The sequence below is a fragment of the Protomyces lactucae-debilis genome (genome assembly GCF_002105105.1).
Source record: "Protomyces lactucae-debilis strain 12-1054 chromosome Unknown BCR37scaffold_14, whole genome shotgun sequence".
Lineage (NCBI taxonomy): Eukaryota > Fungi > Ascomycota > Taphrinomycetes > Taphrinales > Protomycetaceae > Protomyces > Protomyces lactucae-debilis.
The window spans coordinates 175,821-195,036 of NW_024468006.1; the positions used below are offsets into that span (position 1 = coordinate 175,821).

Below are 19,216 nucleotides of genomic sequence, written 5' to 3' on the forward strand. Positions count from 1 at the left end.
GGAAGTGTAGTAGAGAGCTGCTTGTCGTGTCGAGTCTGTCGAATGTGTGTGACGTTTTGGACCATACGCGCGTACACAGCGACACACCACAAACGCGCTCAACCTGCCATTGCTTACTAGACGCTACAAGAGCAAGCCATGTTTCTGACGCGCTCCGAGTATGATCGGTCTGTCACTTCCTTCAGCCCTGAGGGCCGTCTGTTCCAGGTTGAGTACGCTATTGAAGCCATCAAACTCGGTTCAACAGCTATTGGTATTTGCACGAGTGAAGGTGTCTTGCTCGGTGTTGAGAAGCGGGTAGGCAGTGTGCTTATGGAGTCTTCGTCTATTGAGAAGATTGTGGAGATTGATACACATATTGGATGTGCCATGTCTGGCTTGACGGCGGATGCTCGAACGATGATTGATCATGCGCGTGTGGAAGCACAGAACCACCGCTTCACATTTGACGAACCATTGCGTGTTGAGTCATGCACGCAGGGTGTGTGTGACTTGGCACTGCGCTTTGGAGAGGGTGGAGATGAGGATGATGAGCAAGAAGTCATGTCGCGGCCATTTGGTGTTGCCTTGCTGATTGCTGGTGTGGATGAAGATGGACCTTCGCTCTACCACGCTGAGCCGTCTGGTACATTCTTCAGGTACGATGCAAAAGCAATTGGGTCCGGGTCTGAGGGTGCACAGGCTGAGCTACAGACTGCATACCACACATCACTGACGCTGGTGGAGGCAGAGGCCCTTGCCTTGAAGGTGCTGAAGCAGGTGATGGAGGAGAAGCTGGATGCGAAGAATGTGCAGCTTGCGAGTGTGACGCGGGAGCATGGGTTCAGGATCTATGACGATGCGAGGATGAAGGCTGCGGTTGAGACACTGGAGGGATGAGTAGATGCATAGTTGTGACTGCTGCACTCCCGTCGCGTCTGAATCTCGAATTTATTTTTTGTTTCTGGACGCGACTTGGGAAGCAGCAGCAGCAGCAAGGGGACCGCAACACCCATCCACATCCATCCTGAACACCTTCTACTCTCTACTACTCCTGCTCAGTCATGTCCTCACTCGGCAAGCGCACAAGGAGAGTAGCCGCAGCAGACCCAGTCACTCCCTCAAAGCGCAGAATCATACAGCTCCTCACACCAGACACAACGCCCACAAAGCCATCCCCGAGCCGCATCGCGTCTCTCAAGCAGCGCAGTACGCCTAGCTCAGTAGGATCGCCCTATTCTCCCACAAAATCAATTCTGCGTCGTAATGCAGTCACACCAGTGGTTGGTCGCGAAGAGGAGTCCCAGGCACTGCAAGCATTTCTAGAGGATCCAGAGCAGCCGCTCTTGTATATCTGTGGGCCGCCTGGCACGGGCAAGTCGGCAACAGTCTCGCAGTACACACAAACACTTCCTGTCGCGAACTCTCAGCGGGTCTTTATCAATTGCGTGTCTCTCAAACGACCGGATGAAGTGTACGCGACGATCCTGGCAAGCATTGACCCAACGGCTGCCTGTGCGACTGCATCTGCAGCACGCAAACGGCTGACTGCATACACAAAGCTGTCAACCTCACATCAACTCATCTTAATTTTGGATGAAATGGACTACCTCTCCTCCAGCAGCCTTGATACACTCTACGCACTCTTCGAACTTGCTAATGGCAAACACGTCAAAATCATTGGTATTGCCAATGCCCTCAATCTCACAGACACTGTGCTTCCACACTTACAAGCAACGGGCATTCAGCCCACCATTCTGCGCTTCAAACCCTACACCCCTGCTGAAATCACACGAATTCTGACGGCGCGTGTCAATGCCATTGCGAATCCAGCACAGACACTCGTGGATCCACCTGCACTCTTATTGCTCGGTCGAAAAGTAGCCAATGCAACAGGTGATATTAGGAAAGCGTTGGATATTCTACGACGCGCAGTAGAGCTCGTTGAAGTGGAACATCGCAGTATTCTCACTGAAATGGACACAAATGCACCAAGCACACTCCTTCCAAAAGTCACGCTGAAGCATGTCGCTCAAGCAGCGGCACAAGCCTTAACGGCTGGTATGGCTACCTCTGACCATCTTCGCAAACTCAGTCTGCATGAACTTGCATGTCTCTGCACCTTGGCCTCACAAAAGACAAACACCATTGCAGAAACGTATGAAGCCTACGTACGTCTTTGCAAACGTGACAAAATGACCACAGCACTTGTCAGGACGGAGTTCACGAATATCTGTGAGGCCTTGGTGGATCGTGGCATGTTGGCGATTCCGAGGGGTAAAGTTGGGTCTGCTCGAATGATGAGGCAAGGAAGTGGTCAAGGGCAGCATGGACAAGAATCACGACCTATTGTGCTCGCTGTATCGGAGATGGAAGTATTGAATGCTATTGGCGATTTGGGCGTGTTGAGGCGCTTCTTTGAATGATGTATAGCATAGACTGCATGTAAGAATGTAAGATTCACACATTGACTAGACCTGCCAAACGACAATACGTCCATCTACACCCGAGGTACTCACCTGTGACACATGCCCACGCTCACCTTTATACGCCGAGACTTGCGTCACTGTGTTTTGATGAATCGTTGGCAATGCCGTCTCACTCGTTCCAGCACCACCCTTCATGTCCATATCCCTAAAAGAGTTCCTCAATGACTTGAATGCACCGACCTCCTCCTTCTCCACACCAGCTTTCGTATCAATGGCCCGTGTCTCCTGCCAAGTGCCAGCATCGCCTGAAAACAAGACAGGTGCACAATTATGCCCAGCAGCAACGAATGCTGTTTCTGAAACAAACTGTAAGCTCGTCATGGGGAGTCCGCCATACGGTACTTTCGTCACGTTTGCAGCGCCGTCTTCGCCAGGTGTTGCAATTTCAAGCGTCGATGCATGTGTGGCATACGCGATACAATCCCCAGAAGGTGAGAATTGGACATCATGAATCCAACCACCGGCGTTGGCTTCCAGACACAGCGTATTGAAGGGGAGTCTGCTCCCCCACACACTCGGCTCTGGTTTCGCATCGACATCTTTGATGAATGCGCTAAACACACGTACTCGCATATCGGTAGAACCAGCAGCGAGCAATACATTGTTTGGATGCCAGTCGAGGGAGAGAATGGTGGATTTAATGGGTTTCTTGAGGTGTTTTGAGATCCACCAGTCATTTTCCTCTTCAAAGTAGCAAATAGCAATCAAACGTGCTGCACTGGCAACGGCAAACTTGTCTTCCTTGGGAGACCAGCGTACCATTGTTGCACCACGTTGCATACGAAGGAGGACGAGGGTCGGTTTCCATAGACCTTTTGTGGCATCCCATGTCCAGACATTTGCATTTCGATCCTGCGAACACGTCACAATACGATTCGTGGTCGGTGCCCAATCAATCGAAGTGACAAGTTTATCATGATCAGATAGGACTGCTTCGAGGATGAACTTGGCATGGATGGAAGCGCGTTTGTAGATTTCAACAACGTTGGAGTTTTTCGAGACGGCAACTTGTGTGCGGTCGGCATTGAAGGCGTGGGCTGTGATGGGTCCTTCGAGGTTAAGATGATGGAGTTCGGTGGACATGCTGGAGAGAGAGGGTCGCTCGATCTTTCCTGTCCTTGTAGCTCCGGTAGCTGTTGTCCTTCGTCGCCGTCTGCTCGTCATCGCGGAGGCATACTTCAGATGGGAAGGCAGAGTCCACTGCACCAGACTGCTCCATCCCTCGACATTCTGCTGGGTTTTCAGGTTAGGTATCTGTCTATCTCGTCGCATATATCAGCAGGACATGCTTGACTGTGCTGCTTGCGATGGCTCCTCGTCCGACACAAGACAAACTTGATGGGCTTACTCGCTTTTGAATAAACACATGTATACACCGTACAGATATTTGAGATTGTGCATGTCCCAGCAGCAGTTCTCACTCAAGCATTGGCTTTCTGAACGATCACTCCAACGGTCAAGAAGGTCTATCAGTGAACAGGTAGGGAACAGCTGTCCATGCCAAGGCTATGATGGTTCGTCGCTGACAGACATTGATTACCTTCGCCATCATGGAGCTCCCTGCACTTCTGCAGTTGATGATAGCAGACAGGAGAGTCTGAGAAGACAAGCACTTGCTCTCCCATGCTCGAATGTAGTATTTTGGACTGCTTTTCCGGTTGCACATTGGTTTGCGCCCAAAACAAAAACAAAAATCCAAGACGCGCCCATCCTCAACCACCACGACATAACGCAGCTCAGACGCCAGCAATGAGCCAAAGCATGAGCTACGCGCAGCCGGTCGTCTATCACTACCCAACACTGCCTCCAGATGAGATCACGGCATGTCTTCGAGAATTGCACATCGCCGTCACGGCAGACGATCTAGTCCGACCTACAGCGAGCAAGATGCAGCTCATCTACTCCATGTTTGCGGATATCATGATGGGCGTCACCTCAGACTTCATCTATAGCTGTAAAACAGCCTGTGAGCAATGCTCAGACCACCCAGATCTCTTTGCAGATCCAGCACACCTCATGATCTTCTACAACTATCTTCGCATCTTGATGAAGGAAGTCGGGTATCACCAATTCGCGCTGCAAGATCTCATCAAACCCGAACCCAAACGCGTCTTGCAAAACTTGTCTGCCATTATCAATTTTGCAAAGTTTAGGGAAGAGCGATTGGGTGTGTATGAGCAATACACTGCAAAGGCCTCTGAGCTCTGGGAAGATCATGAACAGATCCTTGCAGACAACAAGGAACTCATTGATTCCGTGGAGGAAGTCCGCGCCAATCGTGTACGCGAGGAACCACACGTTGCTAAAGCCAAGCAAGTGAATGAAGGCCTCACTGCTGAATTGTATGACTTGAAACGCGTCGAGGGACAGACCATGGCAGAGTATGATCGCGTGAAGGGTGAAAAAGCCGAACTCACAGAACGTCTGCATCAACGACAAGTATTGCGACAGAATGCTGAACGCGACACAGCGAAAGTCAAGTTGAAGATTGTGCATTCGCCGGAACAGCTGAAGCAGGGATTACTGGACATGTCCGCCTCTCTCAAGGATGAACGTCAGCGTATTGAAGAACGCGGACTGCATAGCCGCTGTATCGGCGCAAAGGCAGACAAGCTGGGCTTGATTGAGCGTGATTTGGATACCTGCATCAAGCTCTATGAAGAATGCGTCGTTGAATTGCACCGCGTGGAAATGGCGCGCAAGAAGCGATCACATGTGGAGGAAACGCTTGATGGCAAGCGTTTGGATGTGCGTGACTTGAGTGTCCGTGAGACGCAGCTGCATCGGCAAGTAGCCATCAATGAGGATAAAATGGCGAGGCTTACGAAATGGGTGGATGCAAAGCTTGAGGCGAATCGTGCAAGGATGGCACGCAACGAGGAGGAACACCGTGAACTTCAGGATGACCGTGTACAGATGGACAACGAAGCTGACAAGAAGCATGCCATCATTGAAGCCACGCAGAGCAAGATTGATGCGCTCAGGGAGGAGTTGAATGCAGAGGTGGATGATGTCAATATGGAGTTTGCAAAGCTGTCGGATCATGTGTCGTTGTACATGGGTATGATCGCGCAGACCATGCAGCAGTGTGCTATCGTCTCTGAGTAAATCAGATTATGTATATTATTGAGCTAAGAGCGTTTCAAGCGAATGAGACCTTTCATCATGTCGAATGAATTGCCATCTGCTTGTAGACCAACACGCTCGCCGCGGCCAACGTCCACAAGGAGCGTGCCATGCTGCAAATCTATCCCGACCACCCTTCCCTGCTGGCCTGTTTCTTCGAGCGTGACGGGTTGATCGTGATGCAACCATCGCTGATAGTATCGATCCGCCAATGACCTGAATGAGCCTTCCTGCAGCATCGCAGCATGGTAGTGTTCAAGCACCGCCAATAGTCTCGCTAGCAACGTCTCCATATCAATCCGCTTGTCACTCCCAAGATGTTCCAGAACTGTGTTCAAAGCCACTGTTGGTTCTGGATTTAATACATTGATGCCGACACCAACGATCATCATGAAGGTATCCTGCCAATACGTCGTACTAACAAGACTCCCTGAGACTTTGACGAACTTATTCTCGCCTTGTACAAATGCAGGTGCTTGCTCAGGCACCGCGAATCCAGCTGGCAATTTGACGTAAATGTCATTTGGCCACTTGATGTGTACTTCAAGTGATGATAGATCGCGAATAGCTTCAACCGTGGCAAGGGAGATGAGATATTGCATAAAGACAAGGGTGTGGCTTGCCTTGCTGGGATGATGCATAATCATGCTGAATGATAGCACGCCCGGTGGCGACACCCAAGCATTACCACCACGGCCACGTCCAGACAGCTGATGAGCACACAACAAGACGAATCCGTGCGGTAAGTTGCTGAGTAGCTTGAAGTTCTTATCAAGTAGCGTTTGTGAGGAGGTGACGGTTTCTCCGTACAATAGCTTGGAACCAAGAGATGTTTGCGAGCCTGTGTAACGTGCAAGAGAAGAGAAGTATCGCTCCAGGTCGAATGACGGCAGTACTGGTGGACTGGCCGAAAGCGAGAGATACTTTCGCTGCGCATCAAGATCATCCTCATCAGATGCGTCAACCGGCCGATCTGATGGAGATGCTAGGAGCTGGAACGTGTCGTGCTCGCCAGTAATAGTATCGCCATCAGCAAGACTTGACAGGAGTGACAAACACGCTTGATGCTGCTCGGCAGTCGAAGCGCAGAGATGCAGTGTCGATAGAGTTGGTCTCTCTGCAGCTGTCGCATTCACCTTGAGGCCTAGCCTCTCGAGAAGTCTACCCAGAAACAAAAGTCGTGCAGTTTCAAGCTTCTCGAGGTCTTCCCCAGGCAACTTGTCTGCATCGAGCGTTCCAAGCGCAATCTCAGGGTGTACTCCACTGAGAAGTGCTGAACCCTTTCCAACAGGTATTTGAACAACCGCCACATTCCCACCCGTGACTTGCACATCCGTGTCTGCGTATCTTGCAAGGACTTGCACATCCGGAACTTGCTCAGCATCAACAAAGATACCGCCACCATTATAGTAGATTCGCACATTCTCTGCGATCGACCCAGTCAGCGTGGCAGCCCGGGCTCCGTGTTCAGAATTGTACATGAACCCTGGAAATGCACATCCACGACAAGTTCCACGAAAGAACTTGAGTTCTCTATCACCCGTGACTTCAAGCTGTGCATCACCTGCTTCAAACTCAACGCGTGCAGAAGCATAATACGCGCCTGCGCATAAACCGAGGTATTGCCCGCCATTTCGCAAGTAGGAAGCAATTCGACTATTGCCAGGTCCATTCAAGGCTTCGCAGTAGGGTAAATCACGACCGCCTGGCATGACGAGTAGCACGGTACTTGCCTGCCAGGGTTCTTGAATAAGCGTCTCTGCATTGATGGAACGAATGGCATAGCGTGGAGTCAAGAGCGCTGTGAGGGAGGCATGGCATGCTTTGACGGATTTCGGCGAGGTGCCGGGACCGTTGTAGATGAGGACATTCATACCAAGCCGGAGCGAGCGATGTAGCAGCGGCAACGTAGCTTTCTCAAAAGAGAAGGAATAATGAGAGCAAGAAGCAAGGTGAAAAGCAGATGGTCGTGGGTTGGTCAGAGGTGAAGGTCAAATATTGATGAGCGAACTATGCTTGACCGACTCCTGTAGAAAAGCTACACACGTACTATCTTGCAGAAGGCAGGAGCAGATCCAACGACTTGCCCACATGCCAGGACGGATCCACTAGCTGCTCACGCGCATTGTACAAATAACGATAGCTCGTGCGAATGGTGGAGTCACTAACACCAGCAATCTCTGCAATCTGCTTTGGCGTCTTTTGAATCCCATAGACGTGCGAAATCATGTAAATCCCTGCAGCGGCAATAGAGATGGGCGAGCGTCCATCCAGTGTACCGGCTTTTTGTGCACGTTCCGCTAAATCTTGACAGGCAGAAACGACATTTTGGGGTAAGCCAAGTCTGTTGCAGAATCGAATCATGAGTTCAGCAGCACTTGTTGCCATTGTTGGGCGGTAGCCGTCTGGTCCTGTTGCAGAGGCAGAAGCACCTTCAGTCTGCAGAATCTTTTCAAGCGCTTTAAACGCTTTACCCAGATCCTTCTTGCCGACCGTCGTCAATGTACAAATCTCCTTGATGGTACGCGGGACATTGCCTTGTCTGCATGCAATGAAGATGCAGGCGGCAATGATGCTCTCATTGGAGCGTCCCTTAAGTGCCTTGTTGTCATCCACACGTTTGTACAGATGCTTTGCGATATCCTGTATACTTCTTGGTAGGGAAATAGCTTCACACATGGCAGAAATGTCCTTGTAAGCATTAACCAGTGTCTGCTCACCTTTTGCCTGAGAACTCTTTCCTTGTACACGCGCAAGTGCTGCACTCGATGCACTATTGGCCGCAATGATTGTATCGAGCTGTGAGCCATTCAACAAGTCATTGCGTACGGCACCAATACGAGACGGGTCATCGCCTGCTTCGTCGTTGGAAAAGGTTCGCCACTCTGATCGCGTATCAACGATACGATCACCTAGTACAAGCCTAAAGAGAAGAAGACAGGTCAATATCAACGGGGTTTTTAAGTGGTGGCAAACGGAAGACTAGCTTACCCACAAGTACCACAAACAGTATCGCCCGAGCTGAACTCCTCGATGAGGTTTGGTGGATCCTCGCGGCATTCTTTGCACATGAGGGTCACCACGAAATGAGAAGCGAGGTCGACTGGCTTGGCCTTTGTCTGTGCGCTCATGATGGACATGGCTCGGTGTGCAGCTGATTGCGGGTTTGCGCCTTTGTGTAGTTGCAACAGTCGCGCTTTGACAAGGGACGCAAAGAGTGCAGGAGTGCGATGGGATGCGCTCGCTGCTGATGGATGACCGACCGTCGGCGGGACACAACCTCGTTCACTCGCTGCTGGAGGAAGAGTTGGTTGTTGGATGGCGAGTTGCGGCGTTGACTTTCTCGATATTTCTACACGGACAGCTGCTATACCTGGTGCTATACCATGAGTCTCTCTTGCTCTCTCTGTCAGTACTATCGAGAGCCAGGCCTACCGGCGACTGCGATCATGCAGCTCAGCAACAGTCTCTGCAAGTCGTAGAAAGGCCGCCTGCTGCTCCTTCACAGCACCCATCAACAGCGCCGCATCCACCTGCGCACCATGTCCCTTCAAATGCCGTACATGCTCCTCAACCTGCAAGATCAACTTCGCATATCCACGCATATCCAGCTCAGCTTGATCGGTTGTCTCGTAGAAATACTTGAGCACAGGATCAGACGTACTCCGTAGATTCACCGTCCCACTCCGCAAACCATCCACGAACCGCGTACTCAATAATGCATGTTCGCCGTCCAACCGCACAGCATCCCGTAGTCTTTCTAGTGCTGTGCTATCACTTGCAAGGGACGCTTTGAGTTGTCCATACCGTCGTGTGATTTCTTGCACATCTTGCTTGACTGAGTCAGCTTGTTGCTCTGAGGTTTCGTGCTTGAGGGCTAGTTGATCAGAGATGGACTTTTGTGAGGTGATGTGCTTGTCGAGCTGTTCAATCATGTTTTGTACATCTTGCGGTAGGTCGAGAACGCGCGTATGACGGTCAATGGTCGTTTGCTGTTGTGTCTGTTGCTGTTGCTGCTGAGACTGACCGAAGGATGGCTGCTGCTGTTGCTGTGGTTGGCCAAAGGTTGGTCGTGATTGCTGCGGCTGCTGCTGCTGCTGCTGCGATGCGGTGCCGAAGCTGAAGGACGGCGTCGCCTGCTGCTGCTGCTGCTGCTGCTGCTGCGTTGCTGTGCTCTGTCCGAAGCTGAACATGGTGTAGCTGGAGCAGTGTAAGTGCTTGTAGTGAGTGGTCTTGGTTGTCGCGTCTTGACCTCGACAGTCGCATCCATCCATCGCAACCAAACACATCCACTGCCTCTGCTCTCTTCTCTGTCTATCTGCTGGGCTAGTCTGCCATGGACGATGATCTAGATGATCTGTATGGCTACACATCAGCCTCACCCAAAGCAGATACTTCAAATCAACAAGAAGCCCAAGACGTCACTATGAAGGAAGAAGAAGCCGACAAACAATCAGCCAGCGGTTCCGGTAGCTCAGACGATGAGAGTGAGATTGAGTTCGTGATTGCTACAAAGCCTGGTCAACGCGCTGAACCACCGGCCAATAAACCACTGCCCTTCTCAGGTGCTAAAGTCGCCAAACCTGCAGTCGCCAAACCTGCAGTCAAGGCTGAAGATGGAGCCGCTGCTGCTGCTGGTGCTGCCAGTACAACACAAGATGTCACAGATGGCTCTCATACAGCTGGTACTACAGCTGCGATAGGACGGAAAGAGCCCATGCAAAAATTACCGAATGTCGATATCCATGCCATTGCCCAACTCGATGGCAAATCGATCCTCGAAATCGACCTCGAGGCACTCGAGCATAAACCGTGGCGGCAAGAAGGTGCAGACATCACCGACTACTTCAACTACGGCTTTGATGAATTCACATGGACTGCCTATGTCAATAAGCAAAAACAAATTAGGAGTGAATATACGCCAGACAAAGTCATGGCGAATATGCTCCCTGACCCAATGATGATGATGCCAGATCCATCCATGTTCGTTGACCGACCGTTCTCAAAAATTTGCTAATACTCAGGATGGGAGGATTTCCTGGTGCAATGGATCCAATGTTTATGCAAGGTATGTTCAATGGCCAACAAGACTTCCCAGGACAACCGCCGCCGTTCATGCCGCCTCAACAACAACATAACCAACAACAACCGGCATTTACAGGACCAGCAAGTCGAGCAATGCAACAAAATCGACCGAGCCATAGTCCCGCGCCACCACCACCTGCACCGGGTGGGTTTGAAGAGATGCCCAAAATCCCGACTGGTCCGAGTAAAGGCAGGGGAGGACGCAGCAGGCGCTGAGTTGCCGCTGATCTTGGGGCCATGGAGTCGGAGAGTAAATAAGCATAGCTGCATCGAGTATTCCATCTGGTGAGCTGAATCGTGAGAATTGGTCGTCCATCAACCAGCAAGATCAAGACAAACTACAGTACACAACCCAGGACACGAGCATGGATCTCGTCAGTCAGCTCGAAGACAGGCTCCTCTTCGCCATTCCCAAAAAGGGTCGTTTGTACGAAAAATGCCTGCAATTCCTTGATGGCGCCGACATCAAATTCTCCCGCAATCATCGCTTGGATATCGCATTGTCTCTCAATATGCCCGTGGCTCTCATCTTCCTACCGGCGAGTGATATTCCTCGTTTTGTGGCTGAGGGTAATGTTGACCTGGGTATCACTGGACAGGATCAAGTCGCTGAATCATGCGCGATGGATACCGATATCCACGTATCTGAATTACTGGATCTGGGTTTCGGCAAGTGTAAGCTACAGGTCCAAGTGCCCGGTGCAGGGCCTATCAAGCGGGTGGAAGACTTGATTGGCAAACGCGTCGTGACCTCGTTCGATGTCATTGTTCGCGAGTACTTCCGCAAGCTAGAGTCCAAGCAGGCTGGCAAGGACATCAAAGCTTCTGAGATCCAAACGCACATCAAGTATGTCGGTGGCAGTGTTGAAGCTGCCTGTGCACTTGGTGTTGCGGATGGTATTGTGGATCTTGTTGAATCTGGTGAGACCATGCGTGCTGCTGGTTTGATGGCCATTGAAACGGTCATGGATACGTCCTGCTGCTTGATTCAATCATCCCATCCCAAACACCCAGAACTCATCTCAACCTTGCTCAAGAGAATACAAGGCTACATGTCTGCACAAAAGTACGTCTTGTGCACCTACAACGTCTCGCACTCTTGCTTTGATGCGTGTGTCAAAATCACACCTGGCAAGCGGTCACCCACCGTGCAGAATCTCGAAGGCCAGGTGGATGGTGAGTCTTGGCGGTCTGTGTCAGCCATGGTGCCAAAGAAGCGATGCGCAGACATCATGGATCAGTTGACGGAGGCTGGTGCACACGATGTGCTCATCACATCTATTCAAAATTCACGAGCATAAGAGCCATTTTTGACAAAGTCTTCCAGAAGAGACAAGAGACGGGTCGTTCCCATAGAATTGATAGACATCACCCAACAATCTAAATCTCATCAATGTCAAAGTCGAATTCGACATCATCATCCTCGCCCTCACCACCAAAGGTATCCGTTTCATTGATCTTTGCAGTCTCTGGCAACTCGCCATAAGCTTTGAGACTACGCGCCTCATCCGCCGTGTACTTCAAAATCACATCTCCCTTCTCATCCTGGTATTCTCGCAGGGAGAGTAAAATGATATCACCTTGATTGATCCACACTTTTTTACGCAACTTGCCACGAATGTGTGCTAGCCGCTTTTCACCATCAAAGCACGCAGCTTCAAGTCGACCATTGCCAAGCATTTTAGTTACTTGCGCATAAATTTGACCATCTTCTGCAAAGACGAGGTCGCGCTTTTCTCCCTCACTAATTTTGTTAGTGGTGTTCCACAAAGATGCGCATGAAGCTAGTTGGAGAAGGTGTTGCGATGAGGCTGATGTGCGTCATTCGTGCCTCACAAGCAAGACGCACGCCGGACCAGTAGCACCATGAGCGTGTTTGCACATGACGACAACAGCAGTCCGCGACCAAGACCACACGTTCCTCTCACTGCGCTGCGCACCACAGCCACTCACTTTTCGTTCTTTCCTCTCCTTCTGTTCTTTCCTCCCTTTCCTTTATTCTTCGGCATCGCTGCTGATGATTGTCTATGGGGAGTCTTGTCTGTCTTGAGCTTCTTGTGACTTTGATAATTTCCTTGCCCTAACCCTGAATCATCCATCTGATCCTTCTCTACTTGAGCATACTCAGGCTACTCCCTAAGCTGTGGATGTAAATGGACAGCTGTTTTGTAAGCTGCAGATGTCAATAGACACCTAGACAAAGCCTGATTTGACAGACAACCGCTTCTCAACAACACCAGCAACAGTTCTCCGTCCATGCACGCCTCTCACCGCATCGCCACCCCTCTCTGCTCTCCCTTGCTCTGCCCAACGCTTCCATACACTCTCCTTCCGTCTCTTCCACCGCTCCGCTTGTGCTGCGGCTTCTTCAGGAGTCGGTTGCCATTTACTCCGCAAAATACGTCGTACTGCCTCTGGACTGACTTTGAAAATCGATGCAAGTTTAGGTACATCGTAATCTGGATTTTCTGCACGTAATGCACGAATGCCTTGCATAGCTTCCGGTGAGAGTTTCTTACGTGGTTGCCAGGGTTCTTTGATGGCGGACCCACTCACTTCATCGAGACGCGTGAATTTCTTGTTGAGTGCTTCTTTCTGGATGAGCCAGTCTGGTTTCTTTTTGATGGGTGGTGACCATTTCTCTGGACGTGACGGTCGACGCAGGGCACTATCGAGGGAACTCCCATTATCTCGATTTCCTGAAAGGACTCTGGGTGAGGGAAAGGGTAGTTTTGTCTTTTGTGGACGTGCTGGTGGTGGCCGATAAATGGGACCTGGTATGTTTTTGAGGAGTTCATCGGCTTCTTGAGCAGCGATGCTTCGTTCACTATAGCGTCGTAGACTTTGCTTAATAGAGAGCTTCATGGTAGATGAGGTTTGGCGCGTTGCTTGGCTGCTTGCATTGAGACAGCCACGACATAGCCACATTCTACAAGAGATGGCCAAACAGCTATGCTCAAAGATTCCCTAGATAGAGCAAGAGAAGAAGATGGTCCTCAGCAGTATGAAGCAGCACAGGGCAGTCAATTATGTGGTAGATGGTATAGTATCACTAGTGTCTCTTGCGGCAAACTTTCATCGATTCACACGCAGAAACTCCATCGACGACCAGGAACCACACGAACAAATCACGATGCCGACGCGCGCCAAGAAAGCACAAGCAGAAGCAGCCGTGGCGGCAGCGTCATCACCTTCACCTGCGCCAGATGCAGAGACGCGTGCAGAGTCGCCGTTGAGTGAGGCGCATACAGAGTCGCAGAGTGGTGATGCCGTGGATGCAGAGGGTGCTGGGATGCAGGCTGATGAAGATGGCGAACAAGATACTGCTGCTGCTGGTGATGATAATGATGGAGATGATGATGAAGATAAGGCGATGACCGCGCCTGCGGTAGAAGTCGAGGAGGATGTGGCGGTAGAGGGAGATGAGGAAACGACTGGGAAGGAAGAAGAGATCAAGATGGACACAGACGCACTATCACCCAAGGCAAGTGTCAATAAAGATATGGAAGAGTCGAACAGTGGCGAAGTGGACGACGAAGCGATGCCTGAAACGGTTGAGGAAGACGCAGACGAAGATGAACCACTACCACAAGCGCCAAGAACCACAGCGCCTGATCGAACGCTCAAGGATTTCCTCAAAATTCTAGACACCCATGCACCGATCGTGCGTCATCTTTTCTGCCACGCCATCACCCTGCTAACATGTCTTCTAGATTCCTGACGCAGTGACAGATTATTACCTGAGCCAAGCTGGCTTTGAGTGCGATGACCCACGCGTCAAACGCCTCCTCGCCCTGGCCGCACAAAAGTTTGTGTCTGATATTGCACAAGATGCGTATCAACACAGCAAGATCAGATCGAGCGGGACAACGGGTGGTGGTGCGAGTGGTGCTGCTGGTTCGTCCGGTGTGCCAGCAGCACCCAAGGGTGGACGTTTTGGTAAAGACCGCGGCAGGGCAGTCTTGACGATGGATGACCTTGGCGCTGCCGTGCAAGAATATGGCATTAATATCAAAAGACAGGATTTCATGCGGTGAGAGCAAGCGTATAGCAAGAATTTCATCAGCATGCTTTGTATCAAAACAAGCTACAGTCATCTCAATTCGGTCCTCTAGTCCAGCTTGAGAGGCGCATTCTCCCAACGCACACCGTCTTTCGTGATGATGGCAAACTCCAAGCCATCGCCCGTCTCAATGTGCCTTTCCGTCGCACTAGTGAATGCATCGCGACACAAACTCAAGACTTTATCCAGCGGCAGCGGTGTTGCTGCTTTGGGCTGCCCTTGCTCATCATACTGATTCTTGAGATTGACCTGATTATCCAGGAATGGCATCATCAATGACGCCGCTGCACCTGCTGCACGACATTGTTCCCGCTCATACGAACCAACAGGGTCAAAGGAGTACACTGCACCGACACCCTTCTCATCCAACCCAGCAACGATCGTATGCACGTAGTACGGGAAGAACCGTTTCCCATACAACATGGTCTGAATGAGCCTTGCAGCAGCTTGCACAGACAAAGGTTTATTGTGCTGGTGATGGTACCATTCGAGTCGCTGCTGTAGGCGTTTAATGAGAGTCAGGCCATCTGCCATGTATCCAACAACACTAACGACAACGTTGTCGCCGATGTTGAAGGCGCGTTGCGCATAGCGTGTGTTGATGCTATAGCCGGCCGTGTGGCGTGTATCACCTGCAATGACGGCGAAATCCTGACCTGCAATGGCGAGGGTGGATCCTCCGTTGTCTGTGTATGGATTGAACCTGCTCATGCTGCTCGTGTCGATAGAGTAAGCTGGTCTCTTGCTTCAAGTCGCTTGAGGGACGCGCAACTCGACTTCACGTGGTATTATGGCTTCTACAACATTTTGACAGAAACTACTTGACCAACTCTATAGCTGCTGATCAGGGTCCTGTTGCTTCTAACCATCACAGATGGTACTCCGTATACGGCTACAGCGCTTCGGCCAAAAGAAGGTGCCCTTCTATCACATCGTCTGCTGCAAGGCCCGCACAGGCAGGCAATCTAAACCTCTCGAGAAGCTAGGCACCTACAACCCAATCCCCAAAGACGGCATCAAAGATGTCAATATCAACTTTGAGCGCGCAAAGTATTGGATTGGCGTTGGAGCGCAACCGAGTGATACGTGTGCGAAGTTACTTGAAAAGGCGGATTTATTGAAACGGCCACCGCCAGTGAGACGGACGGTGTCGAGTCAATCATTGAGGGTGGATTTGCCACAAGCGATGGAGGGGACACTGTTGGGTGAGATTTTGAAGGATGTCAAGGGCATTTCGCCTGTCAGACGTGTTGGTACACGACGGCGGTAGGCGGTGGAAGCAGGTCTCGGCCGCTCAATACTTGACTGATTGCAGTCTTGCTCATGACAATGCCATTGAAGACACTCTATTGGAAGCACTCACAGCATATCCAAGAGACCACAGGAAGCACAATCAACCTTTGAATGCTACGCTTTCATAAACTGCATTAGAACACACATACCCGCCAAGCATCTCAGAACCCACGCGGGCCTTCTCTCGGCGTACTAATCCGTGTAAACTTCGGCACCTTATGTACGCCCTTCCGGTATCCCTCAGAGCCACGCGCAAACACCGTATACTTATTCTTTGGCAGCATCTCCGATTCTGGTATATTTTCCGCTACCGCTCGACTCAGTGCTTTACACGTCTCGCCTGCTGCACCGAGTGAATCGTGGAGAGTCGTGATGACTGTGTCTACGGCGCGGAGTCGTTCTCGTTGTCTGAACTTGCGGTTCTGCGACATGCGCCATGGCGTTTTCCTGTAAGTTTGTGGTCAGCATGTGGATGAGAGAGTATTCTAGCAGTATGTAGCGTACCATAGCAGGCCACTCGTCCTTGTCATGGCTGTCTGTGTTTCTTGTCTTGTGCTGCTGCTGCTCTTCCTCCTCAGCCGAATTTTCCCTTCCGAGACGACGACGACAAGAAGCAGCAGCAGCAGCACACCAACACACTCTCCCTCCCCCATCACATCCCAAGCAACCATGACTTTCGCCTGGAGAAACGTCTTCACGTATGTCCATGTATCCTCTGCCATGAAGCAGAGCAGTCCTTCCACCGTGCAGTCTGGCTAATGTCTGGCAGATACAACAAGTACGCATCGATTGCTGCTGCGACTGTCCGTAAATCCCTCAAGGAGCAAGGACGTCTTGCCGCCGAGAAGCGTGGAGACATGGAAATCAAGGTCGCCAAGTGGGACAATGGTATACAACTCTTGATGCTACGAGCAAGATGCTAACATAAACTAGGAAAACAAGGTCCTTACAAGAACGTGCGCGAGGTCATTGAAAAGTCATCTTAGACTCGATACACTAAACAAACTACATCGCTTCCTTTCATGTCCTACTGCGTCTTCTATGATCTGATCAACGGCACGAAGATACGCGATCTAGCTCAAGCTGGCACATTGATTGATGGTCCGTTTCGGTTGTCCACCCAGACATGAAACCACTCGGACCTCAAGCGTTGCTTTTCAGTCTTGCATTTGTAGCTAGATCGTCACATGCTTCAATGCTCATGCCGGAGAACACTCCAGTGGACCTTTCGCAAGGCTCCGCCCACGTCTCTATGAAAGCCTTGCTTGCAATGTTCATGCATGCCTTTGACAGATACGGAGACGACATTTCTCTTCTATGCTCGCTTTCTTAGTGCCATGATGTAGTTGCACTGCTCACCCCACGTCTGTCCAGGCTCCAAGACAGTCCATGCTCCACGCCAAGGCTCATAGATGATCCCTCGTGTATCCACCACCTGAACATCCAATTGTCTGCACCACGACATGAGTGCTTGCTTAGGGATAAACTTGTCGTAGTTATGAGTCCCCTTTGGCACAAGCCGTAAGATATCCTCCGCCAACGTACACGTCAGCAGTTTTGCAAACACCGTCTTTTCAATCGTACTGAGAAACAACCATCCATCCTCCTCCAGTAATCCCAATAGTGTTTCGAGGAATCGAGCAGGTTGTTCAACATGCTCAATGATTTCCATGGCAGCAATCACCTGGAATGGCTTTTCCTGCCCCTCCTTCACTCGTTCGAGCAATTTCTCCGCCAAGACTTGCTGATACTCCACAGCGATGCCTTGCCGTGCAGCATGTTCTTTTGCTACTGTAATGGCACGCTGAGAGGCATCGATCCCTAAAACCTGACCACCAAGGCGAGCCAGCGATTCTGTCAATATACCACCGCCACAACCTACATCCAGTACACGCTTTCCAGCAAGCCAACCTGATGCTTGAAGTTGCTGTGAGGCGTCAGAGGCAGCAAGGAGGTGCCGTCGCATGAAGCTGATGCGAGCGGGGTTCATCTTGTGTAAGAGGGCAGAGGAGCCTTCTGTATCCCACCAGGTTGCGGCGAGTGCATCGAAATGGGAGATTTCATCAGCAGAAGCAGAAGAGAGCGATCGTCGTCTTCGACAAGGATACAAAGGACGGAGAGAGGTATACACTGAGGGACGAGAAGCAAATGAGGAGCTTAATTGAGTCCTTTGAGCTATGCGGCATACAGATGAGCGCATGGTCTGTGGTGTTTGTACTCGCCCACTCTTCTTTCAATTCCCGCCCAGAGATCACCAGATGGGTCACAAAACCCTTCCGAAAAGACGAAGGGAAGACTCTTTACTCATGTCGCGGATGTTTATGAAGATAACGATGATTGAGATATGAATGCTGTTGGAAAGAAAAGGTAGCCAAGGCTGAGAGAGAAGTGTAGCTTCAGCATACTGCGCTTTGGATTGATAAAAGTGTTGAGTTGCGGAGGCTGTCGTTGATCTAGTGCCTTGGCCTGGGGTCTAGGTCCGATCTGGACATGTTGACAGCGGGTCCCTTGTACGTGCTGCAGTGCGCCCGAAAACGGAGTCAATGGCATTATTGATGGCTCCCAGCAAAGCAGCTTGAACAGCCTTGTCACAGTTTGAACTCTTGTCTTTCGTCACCAAACCGTAATGGAACTGACAGGAACAGGTATGCTGAGCCCGGTCAGCTACTCCACCGATAAGGCCGTAATTGCCAGCACCGCATGCCGCCCGGTCAGAAATCGCTTGAAGATGTGCTTTGTCCATCGTGTCAATGACCATGGTAACGCACGTAAGTTTGCATGCGCTCGAGCCAACAGGCTGGTCTTTGGGACGCTGGTGGGTGATTCTGTACTCAAAGCATTTGTCCGGCTTCGGCCGTGGCCGTTGCAATGATGAAATGACCAGGCCGCAGAAACACAAGATGATCAGAGACCAGTGCATCATCGTGATTGAGATTTTTGCAATAGGCCTGGATACAAATCCTGATGCTGTCTTGACAACGAAAGAATGGATGAGAGCCCCTTATTATATTTTTCCGCCCTACTCGCAATCACCCCGCGCCGGCAACAACCAGATCCGCGTTTTCTCAATACTGGGCTCCAGGTGCAAGATGGGATGTGCAAAGTTGCTGAAGTTCATGCGCTTTTCAGGGGCAGTAGCACTCAATCATGCGGCTAATTTCCGCACAAGCACTAGCGAAGT

The 19,216-nt window shown here is 50.8% G+C and overlaps 17 protein-coding genes across 17 annotated transcripts; 8 read left to right on the forward strand and 9 right to left on the reverse strand.

Annotated features, from left to right (window-relative positions):
* Positions 1-63: 63 nt before the first annotated feature.
* Positions 64-1,006, forward strand: BCR37DRAFT_381331 (proteasome subunit alpha type-5). The gene has a single exon (XM_040869672.1). The coding sequence runs from the start codon at positions 139-141 to the stop codon at positions 877-879; it is 741 nt and encodes a 246-aa protein (XP_040724041.1). The 5' UTR covers positions 64-138; the 3' UTR covers positions 880-1,006.
* A 37-nt stretch (positions 1,007-1,043) lies between these two features.
* On the forward strand, positions 1,044-2,405 carry BCR37DRAFT_393983 (P-loop containing nucleoside triphosphate hydrolase protein; the record flags this gene model as incomplete). The annotated part of the gene is made up of 1 exon (XM_040871388.1): positions 1,044-2,405. One exon carries the CDS (start codon positions 1,044-1,046, stop codon positions 2,403-2,405), a length of 1,362 nt encoding a protein of 453 aa, XP_040724042.1.
* BCR37DRAFT_381332 (WD40-repeat-containing domain protein) lies at positions 2,339-4,128 on the reverse strand. Its single transcript, XM_040869673.1, has one exon. It carries the CDS (start codon positions 3,738-3,740, stop codon positions 2,451-2,453), a length of 1,290 nt encoding a protein of 429 aa, XP_040724043.1. The 5' UTR covers positions 3,741-4,128; the 3' UTR covers positions 2,339-2,450.
* A 101-nt stretch (positions 4,129-4,229) lies between these two features.
* On the forward strand, positions 4,230-5,576 carry BCR37DRAFT_349257 (Nuf2 family-domain-containing protein; the record flags this gene model as incomplete). The annotated part of the gene is made up of 1 exon (XM_040867913.1): positions 4,230-5,576. The coding sequence occupies one exon, from the start codon at positions 4,230-4,232 to the stop codon at positions 5,574-5,576; it is 1,347 nt and encodes a 448-aa protein (XP_040724044.1).
* Positions 5,577-5,588: 12 nt separating this feature from the next.
* On the reverse strand, positions 5,589-7,780 carry BCR37DRAFT_78262 (biotin-protein ligase). Its single transcript, XM_040872485.1, has one exon. The coding sequence runs from the start codon at positions 7,466-7,468 to the stop codon at positions 5,600-5,602; it is 1,869 nt and encodes a 622-aa protein (XP_040724045.1). The 5' UTR covers positions 7,469-7,780; the 3' UTR covers positions 5,589-5,599.
* BCR37DRAFT_403168 (transcription initiation factor IIB) lies at positions 7,644-8,725 on the reverse strand (the record flags this gene model as incomplete). Its single annotated transcript, XM_040871976.1, has 2 exons — positions 7,644-8,517; positions 8,586-8,725. 2 exons carry the CDS (start codon positions 8,723-8,725, stop codon positions 7,644-7,646), a joined length of 1,014 nt encoding a protein of 337 aa, XP_040724046.1.
* Positions 8,726-9,821: 1,096 nt separating this feature from the next.
* Positions 9,822-11,012, forward strand: BCR37DRAFT_381336 (Fip1 motif-domain-containing protein). Its single transcript, XM_040869674.1, has 2 exons — positions 9,822-10,577; positions 10,619-11,012. Exons 1-2 carry the CDS (start codon positions 9,931-9,933, stop codon positions 10,893-10,895), a joined length of 924 nt encoding a protein of 307 aa, XP_040724047.1. The 5' UTR covers positions 9,822-9,930; the 3' UTR covers positions 10,896-11,012.
* Positions 10,619-12,428, forward strand: BCR37DRAFT_381338 (ATP phosphoribosyltransferase). Its single transcript, XM_040869675.1, has one exon. It carries the CDS (start codon positions 11,045-11,047, stop codon positions 11,978-11,980), a length of 936 nt encoding a protein of 311 aa, XP_040724048.1. The 5' UTR covers positions 10,619-11,044; the 3' UTR covers positions 11,981-12,428.
* Positions 12,020-12,713, reverse strand: BCR37DRAFT_78740 (uncharacterized protein). The gene is made up of 2 exons (XM_040872488.1): positions 12,620-12,713; positions 12,020-12,423 (listed from the first exon to the last, which is right to left on the reverse strand). Exon 2 carries the CDS (start codon positions 12,357-12,359, stop codon positions 12,060-12,062), a length of 300 nt encoding a protein of 99 aa, XP_040724049.1. The 5' UTR covers positions 12,360-12,423; positions 12,620-12,713; the 3' UTR covers positions 12,020-12,059.
* Positions 12,616-13,744, reverse strand: BCR37DRAFT_78293 (uncharacterized protein). Its single transcript, XM_040872487.1, has one exon. It carries the CDS (start codon positions 13,605-13,607, stop codon positions 12,873-12,875), a length of 735 nt encoding a protein of 244 aa, XP_040724050.1. The 5' UTR covers positions 13,608-13,744; the 3' UTR covers positions 12,616-12,872.
* Positions 13,745-14,220: 476 nt separating this feature from the next.
* BCR37DRAFT_349330 (transcription initiation factor TFIID 23-30kDa subunit-domain-containing protein) lies at positions 14,221-14,716 on the forward strand (the record flags this gene model as incomplete). The annotated part of the gene is made up of 3 exons (XM_040867920.1): positions 14,221-14,343; positions 14,393-14,555; positions 14,625-14,716. The coding sequence occupies 3 exons, from the start codon at positions 14,221-14,223 to the stop codon at positions 14,714-14,716; spliced, it is 378 nt and encodes a 125-aa protein (XP_040724051.1).
* Positions 14,717-14,790: 74 nt separating this feature from the next.
* On the reverse strand, positions 14,791-15,453 carry BCR37DRAFT_388309 (20s proteasome in complex with Spirolactacystin; the record flags this gene model as incomplete). Its single annotated transcript, XM_040870608.1, has 1 exon — positions 14,791-15,453. The coding sequence occupies one exon, from the start codon at positions 15,451-15,453 to the stop codon at positions 14,791-14,793; it is 663 nt and encodes a 220-aa protein (XP_040724052.1).
* Positions 15,454-15,616: 163 nt separating this feature from the next.
* On the forward strand, positions 15,617-15,874 carry BCR37DRAFT_333568 (30S ribosomal protein S16; the record flags this gene model as incomplete). Its single annotated transcript, XM_040867105.1, has 1 exon — positions 15,617-15,874. A coding segment is annotated over one exon (258 nt), but the record flags the coding sequence as incomplete, so codon positions are not given.
* A 244-nt stretch (positions 15,875-16,118) lies between these two features.
* Positions 16,119-16,625, reverse strand: BCR37DRAFT_369705 (mitochondrial 54S ribosomal protein YmL31). The gene is made up of 2 exons (XM_040868318.1): positions 16,540-16,625; positions 16,119-16,482 (listed from the first exon to the last, which is right to left on the reverse strand). Exons 1-2 carry the CDS (start codon positions 16,563-16,565, stop codon positions 16,197-16,199), a joined length of 312 nt encoding a protein of 103 aa, XP_040724054.1. The 5' UTR covers positions 16,566-16,625; the 3' UTR covers positions 16,119-16,196.
* A 60-nt stretch (positions 16,626-16,685) lies between these two features.
* Positions 16,686-17,041, forward strand: BCR37DRAFT_381343 (mitochondrial ATP synthase epsilon chain-domain-containing protein). Its single transcript, XM_040869676.1, has 3 exons — positions 16,686-16,733; positions 16,805-16,923; positions 16,969-17,041. Exons 1-3 carry the CDS (start codon positions 16,705-16,707, stop codon positions 17,019-17,021), a joined length of 201 nt encoding a protein of 66 aa, XP_040724055.1. The 5' UTR covers positions 16,686-16,704; the 3' UTR covers positions 17,022-17,041.
* Positions 17,042-17,142: 101 nt separating this feature from the next.
* Positions 17,143-18,235, reverse strand: BCR37DRAFT_410492 (S-adenosyl-L-methionine-dependent methyltransferase; the record flags this gene model as incomplete). Its single annotated transcript, XM_040872181.1, has 2 exons — positions 17,143-18,128; positions 18,165-18,235. The coding sequence occupies 2 exons, from the start codon at positions 18,233-18,235 to the stop codon at positions 17,351-17,353; spliced, it is 849 nt and encodes a 282-aa protein (XP_040724056.1). The 3' UTR covers positions 17,143-17,350.
* Positions 18,236-18,508: 273 nt separating this feature from the next.
* Positions 18,509-18,958, reverse strand: BCR37DRAFT_388312 (uncharacterized protein; the record flags this gene model as incomplete). Its single annotated transcript, XM_040870609.1, has 1 exon — positions 18,509-18,958. One exon carries the CDS (start codon positions 18,956-18,958, stop codon positions 18,509-18,511), a length of 450 nt encoding a protein of 149 aa, XP_040724057.1.
* Positions 18,959-19,216: the final 258 nt, after the last annotated feature.